We start from the raw sequence: 20,843 nt of genomic DNA, 5'->3' as shown, positions 1-20,843 counted from the left end.
TTTTTAAATAAATGTATAGGAGTGCTGTTTTTTGAAAATCAAACATCTTATATACAAACTATTAAGAGGTTTTAATTATCCTGTTTTTTTATTAATTCTCATAGCAAAGGTCTGAAGCACAAAAGGCTAACTCTATGCATGGGAATAGTTCCCCTGATGTTAACAGGACTTCTCATGTGTATAAAGTTACCCATATGTGTAAGTATTTGCAGGATCAGAGTTAGTCATTAATACAACCTAACTGACCATATTTATGAATACAGAATATCAGAGAATGAAAAATTCATAATAGGAAAATCCAATGGGCAAATTTTCAAGCCTGGGTTCCTAAAGGCAGGCACCTAAATCTATATTTAATGCAACTAGATAGGCCTGATTTTCAGAGGTGCTTGGAACCCGAAGGTCCATCTGAAGTCACTGGAAGTTTTGCAACTCTGAGATCCAGGCATTGATGCAGGTGCCTAACTTTCAGCACACAATTTGAAATTTTGAACTGCAGTCTCCTGGAGAGAAAACACAAAAATTCATGTGTGTTAACCGCTCACACAATGTTTAAAATTGTTCTATGCAATAAATGGTAGACAGGCGGGGAACACAAATGAACAGTGAGATGGTTATGGAAAGTGTAATAGCAGCAGTTGCAACAAAGGGTAGGAAGCAGCAAGATGATCATATCCAAGTAATTTCAGTTTAATATAAGATGTATGTCCTATTGGGGTACTATGAGGTATCCGTATCTGTATCTCTTATTGGGGGTACTCGGGGTGAGATTTCCAAAAGAGTCCAAGGCTGATAAGTCACTTAGACGCTTTAAAAAACTTCCCCTAAAAGTTTCACTGGAAAAGGAGCCTACTTTTTAATTAAAAATGTGTAAAAGATGGCACATGTTTCACCAAACTGGACCTGTTTTAGAGGTTTTTTTTTAAAGTAAAAACACTCCTATTTCTTGTAGTTTCGCTTATCCTTGTGAATATTTCACACACTTGAAGGGAAGCCTGGAGTGTCCATCCCAAAAACTTCATACATATGTCAGTGACTAGAAACTACTCATTTCTGATTGCTTTATTATTCAAATAATGCACAGAGTCAGAGAGAAGGGGATTATACATCACATATTAGTGGGAACCTCAGCTTTCAAATCCTTAGATTGACATTAGAAATCATTTTGATCCTGCCTGGAGTTTGCTCTTAAATGAGGCCCTGCTCTGGAACATGTGAAGGTCTCTGTGACACATAGTGGGAATCTCCTAATGATCTTAGTTATTTTTATCCCATCTAACACCACATGTTGTACTAATTTAACTAAGGAAACCCACTCCGGGATCCTCTAGTGAGGGAATGAGATTGTAGCGGTGAGCAGAGACCACAGAATAGAAGGAAAGAGAAAGAAAGAAGAGAAGAAATAAAGCAAAAGCAACACAAGGTAACAAAACAGAAATATACAGTACCCATGAAAGACAGGATAGAGAAACAAAGACAGGAAATAACCCAAGAAGAAACAGAAGAAAGAAAAAGCAGCTGAAGGAGAAAAAGAAACAATATAAGCTAAAGGACATTGACTAAATTTTCCTTTCTTTTTTCTTTCTGTCAATCTTTATCTTCTGTTTTTGGGAGCAACATGGGACAACATTTCACCAATGAGGAAGGGGAACAAGCAGACATTGATGTTGCTGAGTTGCAGGAATGGTATAAGAAGTTTGTGGTCGAATGTCCCAGCGGGACTCTCTTCATGCATGAATTCAAACGCTTCTTTGGAGTCCAGGATAACCAGGAAGCAGCAGAATATATTGAGACTATGTTCAAAGCTTTTGATAAGAATGGGGTAAGTGTTAAAGACCTGCAGTAGTGGTGCTGGTTAAGTAGATCAATCACCAGTGTTCTTTTCTTTCTGAAACTTGGGGATTGTCTTGGCTCATTGCATCCTATTGTTTGTTTTTTATTATGTTTGAGACAAAGTTAGTGACAGATCTGTCAGGGTTGAACCCTGGTAGCCCAAGAAGGAGCTCTAGTTCCTTCCATGATGCAAGGACTAACTAAATGAAAACATCCCCTTTAGTTCTGGTAGCTGAATCTAAACCATAGGTAGCAGTTAAGGCCAATATTTTCTCACTCACATGCCTAACTATGGATTTAGATGCTTAACTTTAGGCTCCCACGTTAGCCAATGTTCCCAAAGATCCTCAGACAGTAGAGATGAATGCCAAAGAGTTATCTTCCTCTCATGGTATAGAGGGAATTGTAGTGAATGAAGGTCTAGTGAGGCTCTGTATTCTGTGAAATGGAATGAGAATCGTGTATTGTCAGTGCCATGAAAGCACAGACTGAAATCCCAGTTTTAGTGAACCATCTGGTGAGTGAAGCTGTTATGTGCAGAAAGTCACTTAACTTTGGGCCCATTCTAAAGCCCACCAAAGTCAATAGAAAGATTCCAATTGACTTAATTAGTCTTTGGATCAGGTCCTAAAAAAGAGCCCTGCTGTATATAGTTAATATAGAACTAAGGCGAAGCTGGAAAATAACAGGACAAAGTGCTCCTTTTTTCAGTCACTCCAGAACACCCCATGGAGTTCAAATACTGATCCAGTGCTGAGATGACTATTACTGAGCCAGATTCTGCCACTCTTACTCATCCTGATTAGTACTTCGCTCTGCAAGCAGACCCTCTGATTTCACTGGCTCATGTTACTTCCACGGTAACTCATGATGATGATGATTGATGATTAATTAAGCACCAGAAATGTGCAAGCCACAAAAGAAGACAACCTCTATCCTGAAGAGTTACCATGTAACTCATTTTTGTTAACATTAATTATTTGGACTATCATGACAGTATTTGGTCCTTGTTAGTTTCCAATGCTCTGAAATTTCTCCACTGCTCTCACAAGAGCATTAATAATTCGCCGATATAATTTAAATTATTTTCATAGCTGCTGTTTCCATGAGCAGTGCAAGATAAGTCCCTAAGTAGTGACAACCGACACATCTTTTTAACATCAGCTATGTTATAAACAGGAAAAGTATTTTGGATTTGGAAAAGTGCTCTGTAAAAGCTAGGTATCATTATCATTATCATATGCACAAATAACGATAAACAGGTGGAAGTTAATCAATATATTGATTTAAACCATTCAAGAAGTAAGAAGTGGCTTAAATAATTATAACATTCTGGGCCTGATTCTCTGTTGTGTTGTCATTTACACGTTTGCAAAATGGGTGTGAAATGCTACCATTCCAGTTCAGTAACACTTTATGCCCACTGTGTACTAACTTTGTGTTGGTGAAAATTATGATACAAGGTCAAGGTAATGGAGAAATAGGCCCCTAATTCCAATCTGTTTTGCTAAATATTAACCTTATCAATTAGATAGATAGACAGGTAGATTTGGAAAGGAGTATAAGGAGTTAAGCAGCCAGCTCCCACTGAAATTTGAGGGAAGTTGGGTTCCCACAACTCTCCTAAGTTTCTTTGAAGCCCCAGCCATATTAGTTGTATGGTGGTGACCATTATTGCAAGTCAATTTGGGACAAAGGGTTGATGGTCATCTGCCTTCCATTAGATTTAGAGGGTCCCTATCCTGCTTCGATTGAAAGCAGTAGGGTCACGTCCAGAGAAAGGTTAGCAGGCGAGGCCGTGAAAGAGAGTCTGACAAATCACATTTGGCTCAGAAATTAGGTTGCTGAAAAGAAGCTTCTACAAAACCTTAAGCCCAAGTACTGCAACTGCAGCCATGCCGGGGGCACCTGTGTAACCCCATTGTCTTTCGGGGCCTTGCTATTTACCTGAGCAAAAAGGGGTGTTTTTCAATGCAGTTTAATTTCATTAAGATTGTTTCTTAAAGGTGTTAAACTGTGTCTAAATGGGCACTGGGACTGACTAAGTGTCTGTGTGGTTGCCTCTGCATTACTCTAATTTGAAATTATACAAATTCAGCAAAGATTGCATTTCCAAACAAACACAGGCCCCTGTCTTGCAAATGACAGCACATGAGTGCCCCATTTAAGTCAATGGCGCTCCAGTGAGGTGGAGCCGGGGACCTGCACACTAACAGTTGCAGTATCAGGTCACAGAAGTCAGTTCTGCGGTGGGTGCACATACTGTACATACCTCCCATTAGCGCTAGCAGGAGAGAAGCGCAGGCATGAATGGAATGAAAAAGGGGATATTTTTAACAACAATGTAATGATCATAATACTCCCAAAATGTTATGGAGGGTGAATGTAAGGAAATCTTTCAGACATCATATCCTGCAAAGTATAGACTAGATACCGCACACACAAGATAGAAACACCTTTGACCTTCTGGTCTTCCCATAAAGCACAGACCCACCACAACTGGTATGGAACAGCCGTAATAAACTGAATGAACATGCTGGGCATTGACAAGTGATTCTCGCTGCCTTAAGAAGTGCATATTTTGGTGGGCCGCCCGAGTACTCTCCTGTGCAATTTCCAGTGTCCTTCTGATCACTGGCCATGAGCTGATACTCCTGTAAACCTGGTTTACATAGCAGGGCCTCTCTGAGGGCAACCTGCCCTGAGGGGAGACAGTCCTCGGACTTAGTGGTTGGGAATCTGGGGCCAGATCCTCAGCTGGTGTAAACTGGCTTAAATCTATTGAAATCAATGTCGCTGCAGCAATTTGCACCAGTTAAAGATCTAGACCCATGTCTGTAGCTTTAGGTATTAGTGAAAAGTCACTAAGTTCTCCCTTTGAACCTCAGATCTCCAAGGAGCAGCACACCACGTTAGACTACCAGCTCACAAGTACCTTTGTAGATTGGATCATGGTTTATCTTTATATTGTTAAAAATCTTCCATTGTTTGGAAATTCAGGTTACTCTGGGCTGATATCAGTTTCAGTCCAGCAGGGTCACAGAAGGTGAAATTCATCCCTGTGCAAAGGCCTATGTGGTGCTAAGTCCCAGTTAAAACTCTCAAAGCAGAGCTTAAGTGGGGCGGAAGCAGGACTTACACAAAGCATAGACTTTGGCTGGCCCTCTGCACAGGGGTGAATTTCATCCACTGGGAGCAATTCTAGAGCACACTAGGGAGTATTAAAATAAATGCACATTTTAAACAGCGTTTTTTGTTCCTTGTTAAAATAAATAGACCAAAGTTTAAAAAATTCTGTATATACAAGACTTGACCTGATTTTTTCCTTGTCTTTTCCCTTCTCACCTAGTTAAATAGAGCAATTGAGGAAGGCTCTGATTTTTGTTTAAGACAGTGAACACCTGAAACCTTCAGATCAGATTCAACAACAGATCGCCCTTTGCACAATCAATCAATTGGCTTGAAAGTGCACAGGATTCCTTCAAAAATGTAAGGAAGCAAATAAATAAATAAATAACCACATAATCAAGAGAATCACCTCAGCATATTTTTCATCCTTGTTTACAATACAAAACGATTGTATTGATCGGGTCTGACTAAGTGTCCCTGTGGTTGCCTCTCTTGTGTCTGCAGGATAACACCATTGATTTTCTGGAGTATGTGGCTGCTTTGAATCTTGTCCTACGAGGAAAATTGGAACACAAGCTGAGATGGACATTCAAAGTGTACGACAAGGATGGGAACGGCTGCATAGACAAACCTGAGCTCTTAGAAATAGTTGATGTGAGTAGGACTTCGCTATTACTAGCATTTAGAGGACCCAACCGAGACCAGGGGCCCATTATGCTAGACACTATATATACATATAGTAAAGGCAGTCTCTTCCTCAAAGAGCTAACAAACTGAGTAGACAAGACAGACAAAGGATGTAAGTAAGGATTATGTTACTGATGGGGAAGGGAAGCACAGAGAAATTAAGTGATTTGCTCAAAGAAAGGGAGTCTGTGGCAAAGGCAGGAGCGGAACCATCTTCTCCGCCTCAGTTCAATGCCTTAAGCCCAAGATCTAAATCTATCTACTCATTTGGGTATGCTCTTTACGCCCCATACTACTCATGAGCCAAGGGATTAATGTCATTAAGCAAGACACTCTTCCCTGCTCAACATAATGACCTGTACTGTTCTCAAATGAGTTAGTAATTGCAGAAATAATTCGGGATAATGACGAAGCCTGAAGTGAGAATGGCCAGCCTCAGTGACAGGGACTACCACATCCTTTGTGCAATGGCAGGGTGGGAACCACTGGAGAAGGCCAGGGAATAAGTTCCATGATCTGCAGATATATGGATCAGTTGCCCACAGACCATGCATCAGAGGCCCAGGAAGGCAGGAGGCAGAAACAGTAGCCAGGGAGGACCTGTCCCTGTAACCACCAGTGAATTCCTCACACAACAACACATACTCTGACTAGTGTGGAAGGGGTGAATTTCATATTATTTATGAGTCTGGATTAAGGTTTCCTGCCTGAATACTGTGCAGTAAGGGGAGAGATACAAGTTAGTGGTAATACTGGGCAGAATCATCCTTGCTGATCCACACTGTGAATTTCTGTTATGTATTCTGCAATTGCTGTTCATACATAGACAGCTGTTGAGGGAGAGCTTGTGGCCTAGAGTTTAGGGCAAAGGGATTGAGCGCCAGGACTCATTGGTTCTAGTTATTGTGTGACCTTGGACAAAACTCTCAATCTCTCTGTGCTGCAGTTACCCCATCTGGGTATCATTATATGTACCTATTACACAGGGATATTTGTGAGACTTAATTAGTGATTATAAACCCCTTTGAGATTCTCTGAAAAGATACTGTATCAAAAGATCTGGTCAAAGAAAGGGAAACTTTCTGCAAAAAAACATCCCTTTGTTTTGTTGAAAAGTCAAAATTTGGAAAAATTCGATCAGCTCTAATTTACTGATGTCATTGTCACATGTGAAATGAGTATGGAACAAATAATCATCGGGGTGAGGGAGAAGGGTGAATTCTATTTTCTGGTTCTAATTGGAGAGGATGAATTGCTGGGATTAGGCTCATAACTAGAGTCAGATGAATGCTGCAAAAACATCATTAATAATATCCATTAGAATCCCCATCAGTGTTCGGTTTGATGAGGTCCCTTTGGTGAACATTTGCTTGAATGAGCTTTGTACACACAAGCAGTTGGAAAAAAGCCTGGTTTTTGTGTGCCTGTCAGCGTTCATACGTGAGCCAGGTTGCTTGTGCATGAAACAAAGATATTCACAATGCCTTATTCAGTCTTCTCCTGTTTAAAAGTTTTCAGTTACTCAGTCAGGGGTCAGAAACATTCGATGTGACATAAGTGATCAGTCAGATATCATGAATAAAAAAATAGCAAGTAGTCACAGTCCCTAGTTCGTGGATACCCTTGTAGGCTGAACATTTGTCAGCTGAAATCTTAGAAAAATCTTTATGAATAATGAATATGTTCAGAGAAATCAGGATGGACTAGCTCTTCTTGGCACAAGTTCTCTTTGACCAGGCAGGATCAGCTTTCCTTTGAAAGAATTAAGGTTGCTCTGTCTCTCTCTCTCTCACTCTTCACTGTGGTACCTGAGCATTTAGCCTCTTCTGGGAACTTCTTCCCAATTCTTAGAGCCCTGCAAATCTGTGGATATCTGCTTTATATCCGCAGATATCCACATCCTCAAATGAGGATATCCGCGAGCCATGTTTGCGGATCGTGGATCAGATGCCGATACAAATTTTGTATCTGCGCAATTCTCTCCTAAACAGCAAGGGAAGTACTTAGTAGTCACAGCAGGGATTGTAATTAGCTAGTATCTTCTTCACTAAATCCAATTGACCTCTCTTCTTGGATAGGTCATGGGCAGCAGGTGTGGTAAGGATCCTTTGACCAGCACCATCAGGGAGGACAGCCCTAGTGAAGTTTAGCCATGGTTTTTAGGTCAACAGGGAATGGTTTTAAGGTCACCTAAACAAAAGTGGATCTAGGCTGCTGGTACTTAACATTAAAAAGGTTGCAGAGCAGTTTTTAAACTAAGAGATGGGGGGGGGGAAGCCGATGGCTGCAGAGCTGCTCATGGATCGGACAGAGACTTCTCTTAGAGGAGAGTCTATTGATAGAGATTCTCTAGGTTTTAGTCAGGAGGAGATGATGGAAGAGGATAAAGTATGGGCAAGATCAGACGAGAAACATTCACAGAAAGAATCTGACACATCAGAAAAGGGCAGACAAATAAACAGCGACAAGTTTTTAAAGTGCTTGTACACAAATGCTAGAAGTCTAAATAATAAGAAGGGTGAACTAGAATGCCTCATGTTAAAGGAGGATACTGATATAATAGGCATCATAGAAACCTGGTGGAGTGAGGACAATCAATGGGACACAATCATTCCGGGGTACAAAATATATCGGAAGGACAGAACCGGTCGTGCAGGGAGGGGAGTGGCACTATATGTGAAAGAAAGCGTAGAATCAAATGAAGTAAAAATTTTAAATGAATCCACATGTTGCATAGAATCTCTATGGATAGTAATTCCGTGCTCTAATAAGAATATAACAGTAGGGATCTATTATCGACCACCTGACCAGGACAGTGATAGTGACGATGAAATGCTAAGGGAGATTAGAGAGGCTACCAAAATAAAGAACTCAATAATAGTGGAGGATTTCAATTATCCCCATATTGACTGTCACCTCAGGACAAAATGCAGAGACAAAATTTCTCGATACTTTAAATGACTGCTTCTTGGAGCGGCCGGTATAGCAACCCACAAGGGGAGAGGCAACTCTTGATCTAGTCCTGAGTGGAGCGCAGGATCTGGTCCAGAGGTAACTATAACAGGACCGCTTGGAAATAGTGACCATAATATAATAACATTTAACTTTCCTGTGGTGGGAAGAACACCTCAACAACCCAACACTATGACATTTAATTTCAGAAAGGAGAACTATGCAAAAAAGAGGAGGTTAGTTAAGCAGAAATTAAAAGGTATAGTGACTAGAGTGAAATCCCTGCAAGCTGCATGGACACTTTTCAAAGACACCATAATAGAGGCTCAACTTAAATGTATGCCCCAAATTAAAAAACACAGTAAAAGAACTAAAAAAGAGCCACCATGACTTAACAACCATGTAAAAGAAACAGTGAGAGATAAAAAGGCATCTTTTAAAAAGTGGAAGTCAAATCCTAGTGAGATAAATAGAAAGGAACATAAACACTGCCAAATTAAAGGTAAAAATGGAATAAGAAAAGCCAAAAAGGAGTTTTAAGAACAACTAGCCAAAAACTCAAAAGGTAATAACAAAATGTTTTTTAAGTACATCAGAAGCAGGAAGCCTGCTACACAACCAGTGGGGCCCCTGGACGATCGAGATACAAAAGGTAGCACTTGAAGATGATAAAGTCATCGCAGAGAAACTAAATGAATTCTTTGCTTCAGTCTTCACTGCTGAGAATGTTAGGGAGATTCCCGAACTGGAGCCGTCTTTTGTAGGTGACAAATCTGAGGAATTGTCACAGACTGAAGTGTAACTAGAGGAGATTTTGGAATTAATTGAGAAACTTAACAGTAACAAGTCACTGGGACCAGATGGCATTCACCCAAGAGTTCTGAAAGAACTCAAATGTGAAACTGTGGAACTATTAACTATGGTTTGTAACCTGTCCTTTAAATCAGCTACTGTACCCAATGACTGGAAGATAGCTAATGTAACGCCAACATTTAAGAAGGTCTCTAGAGGTGATCCTGGCAATTACAGACCGGTAACAAACAACAAACATGTGGACAAGGGGGATCCAGTGGACACAGTGTTCTTAGATTTCCAGAAAGCCTTTGACAAGGTCCCTCACCAAAGGCTCTTACATAAATTAAGTTGTCATGGGATAAGAGGGAAGATCCTTTCATGGACTGAGAACTGGTTAAAAGACAGGGAACAAAGGGTAGGAATAGATGGTAAATTTTCTGAATGGAGAGGGCTAACGAGTGGTGTTCCGCAAGGGTCAGTCCTAAGACGAATCCTATTCAATTTGTTCATAAATGATCTGAAGAAAGGGGTAAACAGTGAGGTGGCAAAGTTTGCAGATGATACTAAATTGCTCAAGATAGTTAAGACCAAAGCAGACTGTGAAGAACTTCAAAAAGAAGTTAAGTGATTGGGCAACAAAATGGCAAATGAAATTTAATGTGGATAAATGTAAAGTAATGCACATTGGAAAAAATAACCCCAACTACACATACAATATGATGGGGGTTAATTTAGCTACAACTTAGGAGAAAGATCTTGGAGTCATCGTGGATAATTCTCTAAAGATGTCCACGCAGTGTGCAGCGGCAGTCAAAAAAGCAAATGGGATGTTAAGAATCATTAAAAAAGGAATAGAGAATAAGACAGAGAATATCTTATTGCCCTTATATAAATCCATAGTATGCCCACATCTTGAATACTGCATACAGATGTGGTCTCGTCATCTCAAAAAAGATATACCGGCATTAGAAAAGGTTCCGAAAAAGGCAACTAAAATGATTAGGGGTTTGGAACGGATCCCATATGAGGAGAGATTAAAGAGGCTAGGACTTTTCAGCTTGGAAAAGAGGAGACTACGGGGGGATATGATAGAGGTCTATAAAATCATGAGTGGTGTGGAGAAAGTGAATAAGGAAAAGTTATTTACTTGTTCCCATAATATAAGAAGTACGGGCCACCAAATGAAATAAATGGGTAGCAGGTTTAAAACTAATAAAAGGAAGTTCTTCTTCACTCAGTGCACAGTCAACCCATGGAACTCCTTGCCTGAGGAGATTGTGAAGGCTAGGACAATAACAGGGTTTAAAAGAGAACTGGATAAATTCATGGAGGGTAAGTCCATTAATGGCTATTAGCCAGGATGGGTAAAGAATGGTGTCCCTAGTGTCTGTTTGTCAGAGGATGGCAGGAGAGAGATCACTAGACCATTATCTGTTAGGTTCACTCCCTCTGGGGCGCCTTGCATTGGCCACTGTTGGTAGACAGGATACTGGTCTGGATGGACCTTTTGTCTGACCCAGGATGGCCTTTCTTATGTTCTTATGTTGAATCAGGCATGGCTGTGTCATACCTTCACCAATCTCCAGGCTGGCAAGATGCCAGCCAAACGCTTCAACCTCATGAACACAATTGGTGCTGAAGAGGCATTCGTCCCAAGGGCAGCTGGGATGGAGGGGTGAATAGAAAAGACCTGTCTAATTCTAGGGACAGAAAATAGACTAGACCATGCTGTGCTTTCAACTACATTACTCCAAATCTTGAGTAATGCCACTGACTCCAATTTGGACCAGATATTTTAGCATACTAGTGTATCTGCTCTTAGCTTGAAATCATATTAGGAACCTGTCTAGAACACTCATTTGGCATCTGTTTGGATGAAAGGTGCTACATAAATGAAAGGTCATTATTATTACTGGGTTTTTGCATTTTAGACATGTTTACAAACTGAAATGCTTCTAGGGGTGTGCATGTAAGGATCTGTTCCTGCTCCCATTGAATTCAGTGGCAAAAACTTCCCTGAGAGCACAATTGGACCCAGAAGAGGAAACAATCCCGAGGATTTAGATTAATTAATTAATTAATCAATAATAACATTTTCACTTTCACTTACTATTATTTTTATTATTATTATTATTATTATTATTTCCCTTCCCCCTCTTTTTTTTTCTATTAGCAGAGAAATTTTTTCTGCAGCTGGAGAGTGCCAGCAGGGCCAGAAGTAGCACAGAGACTGCCAAAGCTGGCCCCAATGTCAGCAACTATATTCACCCCAAATAAATTAGTAGTAATACTGATAATGAGATGTGAATGAGCTCAGGTCTGAGAGGCATGGATGGAGGGAGGCACTAGGTTTCTTTCCCCAGATATGCCACTGACATGCTATGTAGCCTTGGACAAATCATTTAACTTTTCAGCATGAATTTTCCCATCTGTAAAATGGGGACAGTAATACTTGCTTACCCAGCTTGCAGGGGAGCATTGAGGTTTGATTAATGTTTGTGATAGGCACAGGGAGACAGACAGACAGCAGATTCAAAGTGCTAAACGTCATCATTAATAACTCTCTTTCTTTGTTGTTTTGTGCTTGACAGCCCTTTTACTCACAAGCTTCTTTTCTTCCAGTCTATTTACAGGCTGAAGAAAGTGTGTCGGTCAGAAAGGGAAGAGAGGACTCCACTGCTCTCCCCCGAGGAAGTTGTGGAGAGGATATTTCAGTTAGTGGATGAGAATGGGGACGGTAAGAAATTTACAGCTCAGGTTGGATTCATGCCTTATGAACAAACACCTATGCTGACTAGACCAATTTAATTGACTTTATTGTTGATCACCTAGAAGGAGGATCATCTTATCTATATTAGACATGGTGGACCACGCTCTGATCTCAGTTACATTGAGGTAAATCTTGAAGTAACTATATTAAGGTCAATATCGAAGGGAAGGAGAACATTTCCTGTTATCATAACAAAAGAAAACAGGAGTTCAACATGGGAAAGATCTTCTAATCTAGCTAAGTAATTATTCCACACCCATCTACATCCCTGAGATCATGAGGTACCCTGCAAAGGCAGAATACAGGGCTCAATCCTGAAACCCTGGAGTAGTCCTTTATAGTCCCATTGAAGTCAATGGGACCACTCACATCAATAATGGTTTGCAGGATCAGGTTCAGAGTTCGTTTGAGAAAGGATGTATCAGATATCAAACTATAGCAACATTTGATCTTAGTCAAAAGCCCACTTCATGAAGGATAGGCCTGAATATTTTTCTGTCTCTTAGGCCTTATCCACATGGGGAAATTGACCAGAATAGCTATTTTAGAATATTAGCTATTCTGGAATAACCCCCCATGTGGACACTGTTCCAAAATAAAAGTGACTTTATTGGAGAGTAATTACTCTGCTTTGGAATAATTCCTCCAGAATACAATCACTTTTATTCAGTAACAGAGAGGCCACACAGAGGAGTTATTCCAGAATAGCAAAATGATACCAGAATAGTGCTAGTTGAATAGTTATTCTGAACAGTCAATTTTCCCATGTAGACAAGGCCTTAGGAAAGGGATCTGATGACTGTAAACGTGTTGTGGGATGGATCGAAACCTGAAATACCTATACCTTTGGTGATTTTACAGTACCCTGGAAGACAGGTCACACATTGATGAGCAGAGGACTGGTAATGAATTGTTGCCCTCATTGTTACATTTACATTTAATGTACAGAATATAATTTTTACTTCCTTTTCTCCTCTTCTCTCTGACTTCGAGTATGTCTACACTACAGGGACTACACCAGCATAGCTATGGCACCATAGGTATGCTGGCATAACCTCATAGGTGCATCTCCACTGGACCCTTCTTTTGGCAGCATGTAGGGTACACACATATGTAGTCCCCCTCGCGCAGGTAAAAAGAGCAGTGTAGTTCGTGAGGCATAGCTTAGGTAAGTAAAGAGGCGCCTGCAGGGTGTGAGTATGTATTCAAGTCCATACCCTGCACACTATCTATTTGCCCAAGCAGTGCCTCTCCAGCTACAATGCTGCTTTTAGCAGTGTAGTGTCCTGCTGCCTGCTCACGTCTGGAGCCTTTCACTGACAGGTGTAGCTACACACCCTAGCGAGGAGACGATGTGCTTTTCACTGTGGCGTGGAGTTGCATGTCCCTTAAATGCCACCACCAGTGGTGTGTAGTGTAGACATATCCAGGTTGTAGACACAGCCTATGCTGACTGAAAGGCATTTTCTGTCAGTGAAGGAATACCACCTCCCTGCGTCAAAGAACCTAGGCTAACAGAAGCATTCTTCCATCTTCCTAGCTGTGTCTACACTGAGGGTTAGGTTGGCATAGATACAGTGCTCAGGAGTGTGGATTTTTCACACCCCGATCAACACAGCTATGTCAAACTAAACGTTAAGTGTAAACCAGGCCTTTCTGTCACACTCTATTGATCAAAAAAGAAAAGGAGGACTTGTGGCATCTCAGAGACTAACCAATTTATTTGAGCATAAGCTTTCGTGAGCTACAGCATCCGATGAAGTGAGCTGTAGCTCACAAAAGCTTATGCTCAAATAAATTGGTTAGTGTCTAAAGTGCCACAAGTCCTCCTTTTCTTTTTGTGAATACATACTAACAGGGCTGCTACTCTGAACTCTATTGATCGCTATCTTCCCCATTTCTTCTACAGGGCAATTGTCCCTTGATGAGTTCATTGATGGTGCACGGAAAGACAAATGGGTGATGAAGATGTTACAAATGGACGTAAACCCTGGAGGGTGGATTGTGGAACAGAGAAGGAAAAGTGCTTGTTTTAATTGAATCCTCTGTGATCATGATGTGGATGAAAATGTGTGATCCTGGGTGCACCGGTGGCTATTTCATTTTGAGGGTGAAATCACCAGATGGCAATCACCTGCAACTTTTAACACAATCTCAGCATCCAAATGAGAACTTCAGATTGCTTGAGGAACCATCTTTCCATATGTCACACCTGTATGCTGAATATAGCATGGAGACCATTGCTGGCAAGCCACTGTAGGGAATAGGCCTCTTTGTGTACATGCTACCCTGCTTGTCAGCTCAGGTTCCTGGTTGCACCCAAAGGAAGTAACGTCTGATAGTATCCTGCCACGGCTGGTATTCTGAGCAGTGTTTGATATTGAGACTGCCCCAGGGGATTGGGAAAGGAGTGTTCCTGATGCAGTGGTATAGCTTTCATGGTAGATCAGTGTGTCTGTCAATATCATCAATGCCTGCAGAGAGATGAAAATATTGGAAAACAACTACAAAAAATAAGTGCTTTGATAACAGACTCTGAGTACTCAAGAAGTCTGTTATGATGCCTAATACGTGTGTGAATGAAGGGTGGAAGTATTTCATAGACCACAATAAGCTCTTTGGGACAAGGACTGTGTTTTTGTTCTGTGTCTGTACAGCACCTACCACCAGGTGGTCCTGGTATGTGGCTGGGGCTCCTAGGCATTCCAGAAATACAAACAATTACTAATTGTAATAAGTGCATTGCTGCTAACCTAAAATCATTAGACATCAATATAACAGCATCACAAATGCAAGTTACATTCCAGCCCATGAGATAATGTTATGTTCTGAATTTCTGTGCTGGTAGCCAAAACTATGCATACAGAGCACAGGAAAATATATCGTAGAGAACAATAGTATACTGGCTGGGCAGATGGAGCTCGAGCCTTTTCTGTCTCCCGTTTCTATCTGCCAAATCCTACCCCTGCATCAAGCCAGGTGGTTCTGGGTGAGTTGGGAAAATAAAAACTCCAGACTATGGAGTAGCAGTAGAAAGTGCAGTACTGCTCGATTGCAGGATTTAGATGCTGGGTTGACATAATTAGAAGTCCACTTCTTTTTGAGCCTCTGTTTTCTTATTGAATCGTTGCTGTCAGGCAGATTTCTCTACATTGTGGATCTATTCTGAACTCATTCAGCTTGCAGAACTTTCACTGCCATTGAGAGGTGTTTTGTGTCTGGAAAGAGTGGGTATGAGAGGGCAGAATTTTGCTCATTAATTTTCATATTAACAAGAGCACCAGCATTTGTTTGTAATGAGTGCTGGTAGAATGAAACAAAAATGATCTATGACTATCCTAAGGGATAAGCATGGTGTGAGTTTATTCCAGAGCTACTAAGCCAGTTGCACACCACAAATAGTGAATAGCTGATAGAGAAAATAATTTATAGGCATCCTCTAGCCTGAGATTTGTTATACTTACAAATAACAACCATATCTGCAGAGTGCAGGTTGGATAATGGACAGGAAAAAAAGGGACAAATGTATTGAATAGTTTATTTGGAATCAAAAAATTAAACCAGGAAAAAATATGACTGAATATACTAGACCTGTATTTTTTCCCTTTGAAGCAGTAGGTCTAATCATATCTATGGGAGACTTGCAATCACTTTTCATTTTTCTGTGGCCTTTTACTGTAGTGTCCTTGCTTCTCATTAGTTCACTGGTTTGTTCTTCTATGGCTTTAGTGGTTTTTTAAACGTAGGGAAACGGGGGAAACAGAATAAGATTAATATTGTGCTGCAGTTCATGTTTAAAAGATGAATCCACACGTCGGTCTATTTGTTAAATAGACTTTGTAAGACCATGTTCAAGTTATTGCCATAGCACAGAAAAGAGGTGGTATTTTTCATTTCTAAGTGAAAGCTATACTTTGGTTTATACAGTGGCTGCTCTGAAAACATCATTCTAGTTTCAGAGTTATTACCAATTCCAGAGATATTCCCTACTTAAAATGAAGAATACACAGCAGCCTCTGGATTAGTTGTAAACATTGTATAAATCCAGGACCACATTCTCAGCTAGCATAAGATAGTGTAGCTCTATTGACTTTAGTTCTACGTTTCTGAGTTATACCAGCTGGGGATCTTCCCCATAAAGCAGGGTTAGAGAGGATCAACCCAATTCAGAAGTGACATAGAGCGTGGCCTAAATTATGTGTCCTTAGACTCCTTCCACTTACATAGCTCTGTTCATACCCACTCTACTGATAGATGTTCCATGGAGCCCGATTCTACACTGCCTTGCGCCTTGTGTCGTCATTTACTCAAGACCAGATTTTGAACTCTCACAGGTTTCATACGCATATAACTGCTTGACTTAATTGGAGTTAGTCCTACTTTACACTAGGGTAAGGGCCTGATCCAAAGCTCATTGAAATCAATCCAGAATTTACACCTTCATAATAGGAATTCCAGGATCCAAACCAACCTAACACAACTTGACAATTGCTTTTCCACTCCATATTTCATTTTCTTTTCAGGTTTACATATGGCTGATATTTTAGTTTCTCATTACATAGTAGAAGCTTCCTTATGCCAGTCAGCCAATCAGATTGTGGAGAAAGAAAGATGGTTGAAATCCCCCATCCCCATTCAAATAACTGTATGCTGGTGGGCTATTACAATGAAAGCTTGTATAGAATCATTGTTAGAGTTTTGTAACATTTAAATTTAATAAAGAATATTTATTTATTAAAATAATGTGTTTCTTTCTATGTTCTACCTTTTCTCATTTCCCTTCAGATTGAAGTGGTGGCCCATGGGGTATAAGGCAGAGCAATGGGGTGAAATTAGCAAGATGAGTCTCAGGAGCAACGTTCTGTCTAAGAGAAATCTTTGAGGGTCTGAAATAATGAACTTGGGAAGGGGTGGGGCTCACCTTGCTTGGGTCTCGTATAACTAAACAGAATGAGGCAAAAACAATATTCAGTATGGGTTGACCCTGGAGCTACAAGGAGATGGGCTAGTGACTTAATAGGTCTCTTCTGCTGTCCTGTAGCTAATAGGATGCCCATGAGATAAGTATTTCTTTTCCAGATTGGATTTGATATAGCATCACTCAAAAAATCATGCACCACGCGAGATACAGATGTGATGGCCACCATCTTGGGCATTGAACCAGCGAACTCCAGAGTTAAATGCAGCTGGAGTTAAAGAGTCAGGCTCTATAGCTGTACCAGATTCACAGCCTCTGTGGAGCAGGTAGAGAAGGGCCACTTAACACACGCTCACCAGTGGGCTACACAAGGACCTGTGACACAGAATTATTGAAGATGACAGTGGCAGCTTCTCCAATAGCAGCAACATATATAAAGAGCCAGATTTCCTGCAGGGGGTTAACTCCCAGGTGAAACCAGGAGGCAAGCCCAGCTCAGCCAGAGGGCAGTCCTCAGATGACTCTCCCTGCTGCCGGTAGTACTTGGTCTTATTTAATTGGTCATTGTTTGTCAAAGGTAAAGGCTACATATTTGGATGTAGCTGACCACTGTCCTTTGTGAAGGGACTAATCCGAAAGCAGCAAACTCATATGGCAGAAGCAAAGGTTCCCCCTTAAATCATTGACTTAATCAGATTAATGAGCTCAGGATTGTGGCTGTATTAGTTAGGAAGGAATACACCACAGTCAGTTTCAAGTAAGTATGTTTTACTGACTGCATAAGTGGAGCATGTGCATTCACTAGGAGCAGTAGGATCCCACTCAAATGAAGGCACAAAGTAGCAGATCCAAAATCAAGGTCAAACATAGCTCTGAAGGAAGCAGATGCCACTCCACTGAGCTCAGTGGAATTACACTGACTCATTCTAGGGTTGTATTTGGCCACTAGTGTTTACAAATCTTACTGGTGGTTTTTTGTTTTGTTCTTTTGTAATTAATGTCCTTTAAACTAACTTCGCTACCACAATAGTGAAATGATTTTTAATGGGGTGATGGAAACACCTGTCTGCATGTGTGACCAAATGTTGGTTTCTGCAATTTAGAGCCAGTGGGTTGGTAGTGGGCTATTTTAATTAGATGGCGCCTCTTATCAAATTACAAAATACAGAGTGCTATGTATTATTCCTTCTGTAACTTCTAGTGCAAGGCCTTTGCTAAGAATGGAAGCTGAGGACAAGGAGAAGAAGAGCTGGTTAGACTTTTTAAAAATCCCTAAATGTAAATTCTGGCTAAAAAAAAGAAATAATGGAGCCAGTTTTCCACTCTGTTACACTGGTATAAATCTGGCATAAGGTAGTGAGGAATCAGCCCCAATCTCTCTCTCCCTCTCTCTCTGTGTCATCAGTGCCGTTGTCATCTTCTGTCAAAAATATCATACTGGAACCATAGTCCCACTGCTAAGTCTATAAGCACTAAATGCTTTGATGTCCTCTCAAACTCAATTTGACCTCTGTGTTGGCTCTTGCTGTCAACTACTGTATTAATCCATTTTCCAGACTTACTGCCTTGCTGAAATTGGATTTGCCTGATCCGATTTCTCATTGGCCTAAATTGGAAAATTGGAGGATGGGTATTGATGCTTGCTAAAAGACAAATACCATCTGACTCTCTGAGCTGATCATCGTTTGCTCCCATTCTTGATGATCAACAAAGTTAGAACACACCTGAAGGTGAAATAATGAGGTTAGAAAGCTGAAGTCTTTGCTGCTGCAGAGATTGGCTGTGTGGGAGATGTGATAGAGAATAGTAGAGTTATCTTGCTCTGAAGTACGCTGCACAGATAGATTCTCCAGGAACATTACTGAGCATGGCTGAGCATTGTTCAGGAATTGTCTCTGCTTTGAAAGAGACATGGGCCCCAACACAACCCCTGATTCAGGATCAGATCCGGATCTTTATGGGGCTTGGTCCTGCACAGTGCAGAGGTTCAGGTCCTCGACTAGTGTAAACTGTCAATGAAAATCAATGAAGCTATGACAGTTTACCCCACATTGAGGATTTGCCTCCAGTTGCAGATTGCTATGCATATTAGCAAGATGAGGGAACCCAGTTCTGCATTAATGGATGCACTGCTGGATGGGCACAATATGATCCCTGCCTGGAAGCAAGTATGCGACTTGAGCAGAAAGCAAGCTGTTACCACGGCTAGGACTGCATGTAAGTCCATGTATATTCTGACACGCCCATTCTCTGTCCACAGGCCCACAGTCTTGAGAGGTAGGAGTGAGCACAATAGGGGCTAGCGATTCACTCCTGCTCTGAGGGGAGGACTATGTCAAGGTCTTAACCCCACCTCCACCCACATGTATCCTCCACTCACAAATATCCTGTTGCAACAGTGGTGGGTAGCCAGCTGTGCACGATGTAAAATACTCGCACAATCCCTGTGCTGCCAACGCTGTAATTTTTTTTTAAGTCTCAGGATATTTGATTTTTTTCTTAAAACCCTGTAACAATGTGAGACCCTCAGCTTTCATTGAAAAAAAAAAGTAAGTTTTTAGCCCTCAGAACTGTAAAGAAAATCTGGAAAACATGAAGCAGGTTCACCTGAAAGGCTCAGAATCCAGCAGGGAAATAAAAAGCCCTCAAAATATATATTTTTTTTTTTAAAATTAATAATATTTAAGCTAGTTGCATGACATTTTAGGGCCTGACTCATGATGTTGGAATGTGTGGGGTTGGCAATACTGCAATCAAGCACCTACACACAGCGAAGTGGTAATGGAGAGAGGGAGAGAACTATTGAATCTGTTTTATGTCAGTTTCTGCCTTCTCTGTCCTCACACCCTAAAGTAACAGGGTGTAAAAGGAAGCATGGTTGCAGCTTGAGTGCATTAAACCTTTATTTATTTATTCTGGATTCCTTTTGCAATTGTTCTTCACTCTTCTGCAGCACTAAACAATGGAAGCAGCGGTGCAAATGAAGCAAGGTCTCCTGGCTTAATCTCCTTTCTGTTCTCCTGGGTGGGGTCTCTCGTACTTTCAGTGTGGCTATAATCAATTCAAGTCCCCTTTCCGGAATTATGAAAGTGATGTAAATTAGACGGGGGGAGGGTGGAAGGAAGCAGATTCTGATTTCCAGTGTTACCCATGTTCACTTTCAATGAGAGAGAAATTATTTTCTTGATTTCAAAGGATGCAAAATGTATTTATTGTCATTTTTTAAAGGGCTGAGAGAAAATGGGAGAGGGGGGTGAGGATTCAGCCAAGAAAGAGTTATTCCCAGTTTCCGCCAAAACAACTAATGATTCTATTCCTATATGGCAGATGTGCTCCATAAATGTAAAATAACATTATTACTTTAAGGATTAAAAGTTGCATTGTTTGCGATCAGCACGCTTTTGCAATGTGGTTCTATCTCCTAGATAGCTCAAGTGGAGACACATAATCCATGTGACCTCACAGCATGTGGGCGGGGGTCGCTTTGGAAAGGTTTCAGCAGCAGGCAATTCAAGTGATCCTGACAGCCGTCAGATGGTGGCATGATTGCTCTACTGCAGGAATCCGCGACTGCAGGAGAAATTAATTGACAATGGGGGAAATGGTAAACACGTTATTCTTTGTATTACAGTAGCATAGAGAGGTCCTAGCTGAGATCTATGCCCAGAATGTACAAACACATAGTAAGAGACAGCCATTGCTGTGAAGAGTTTTATAATTGAAATAGTGAGGACAGACAAAGGGTGGGAGAAAGAGGGT

At 40.9% G+C, this 20,843-nt stretch overlaps 1 protein-coding gene across 1 annotated transcript; it reads left to right on the top strand.

The window, feature by feature from the left end:
- The first annotated feature begins 1,618 nt into the window (after positions 1-1,618).
- GUCA1B (guanylate cyclase activator 1B) lies at positions 1,619-14,206 on the top strand. The gene is made up of 4 exons (XM_077839562.1): positions 1,619-1,822; positions 5,467-5,616; positions 12,019-12,133; positions 14,076-14,206. Exons 1-4 carry the CDS (start codon positions 1,619-1,621, stop codon positions 14,204-14,206), a joined length of 600 nt encoding a protein of 199 aa, XP_077695688.1.
- Positions 14,207-20,843: the final 6,637 nt, after the last annotated feature.

The sequence above is a fragment of the Eretmochelys imbricata genome, chromosome 21 (genome assembly GCF_965152235.1).
Source record: "Eretmochelys imbricata isolate rEreImb1 chromosome 21, rEreImb1.hap1, whole genome shotgun sequence".
NCBI classification, from domain to species: domain Eukaryota; kingdom Metazoa; phylum Chordata; order Testudines; family Cheloniidae; genus Eretmochelys; species Eretmochelys imbricata.
Note: the sequence above shows the minus strand (reverse complement) of the source record. Positions and strands in the feature narration are given on the sequence as shown.

Coding starts and splice junctions, on each gene's coding strand:
- GUCA1B (XM_077839562.1), top strand. CDS start 1,619: ATGGGACAACATTTCACCAATGAGGAAGGGGAACAAGCAGACATTGAT. Junction 5,617..12,018: donor AGCTCTTAGAAATAGTTGAT/GTGAGTAGGACT, acceptor CTTTTCTTCCAG/TCTATTTACAGGCTGAAGAA. Junction 12,134..14,075: donor AGTGGATGAGAATGGGGACG/GTAAGAAATTTA, acceptor TTTCTTCTACAG/GGCAATTGTCCCTTGATGAG.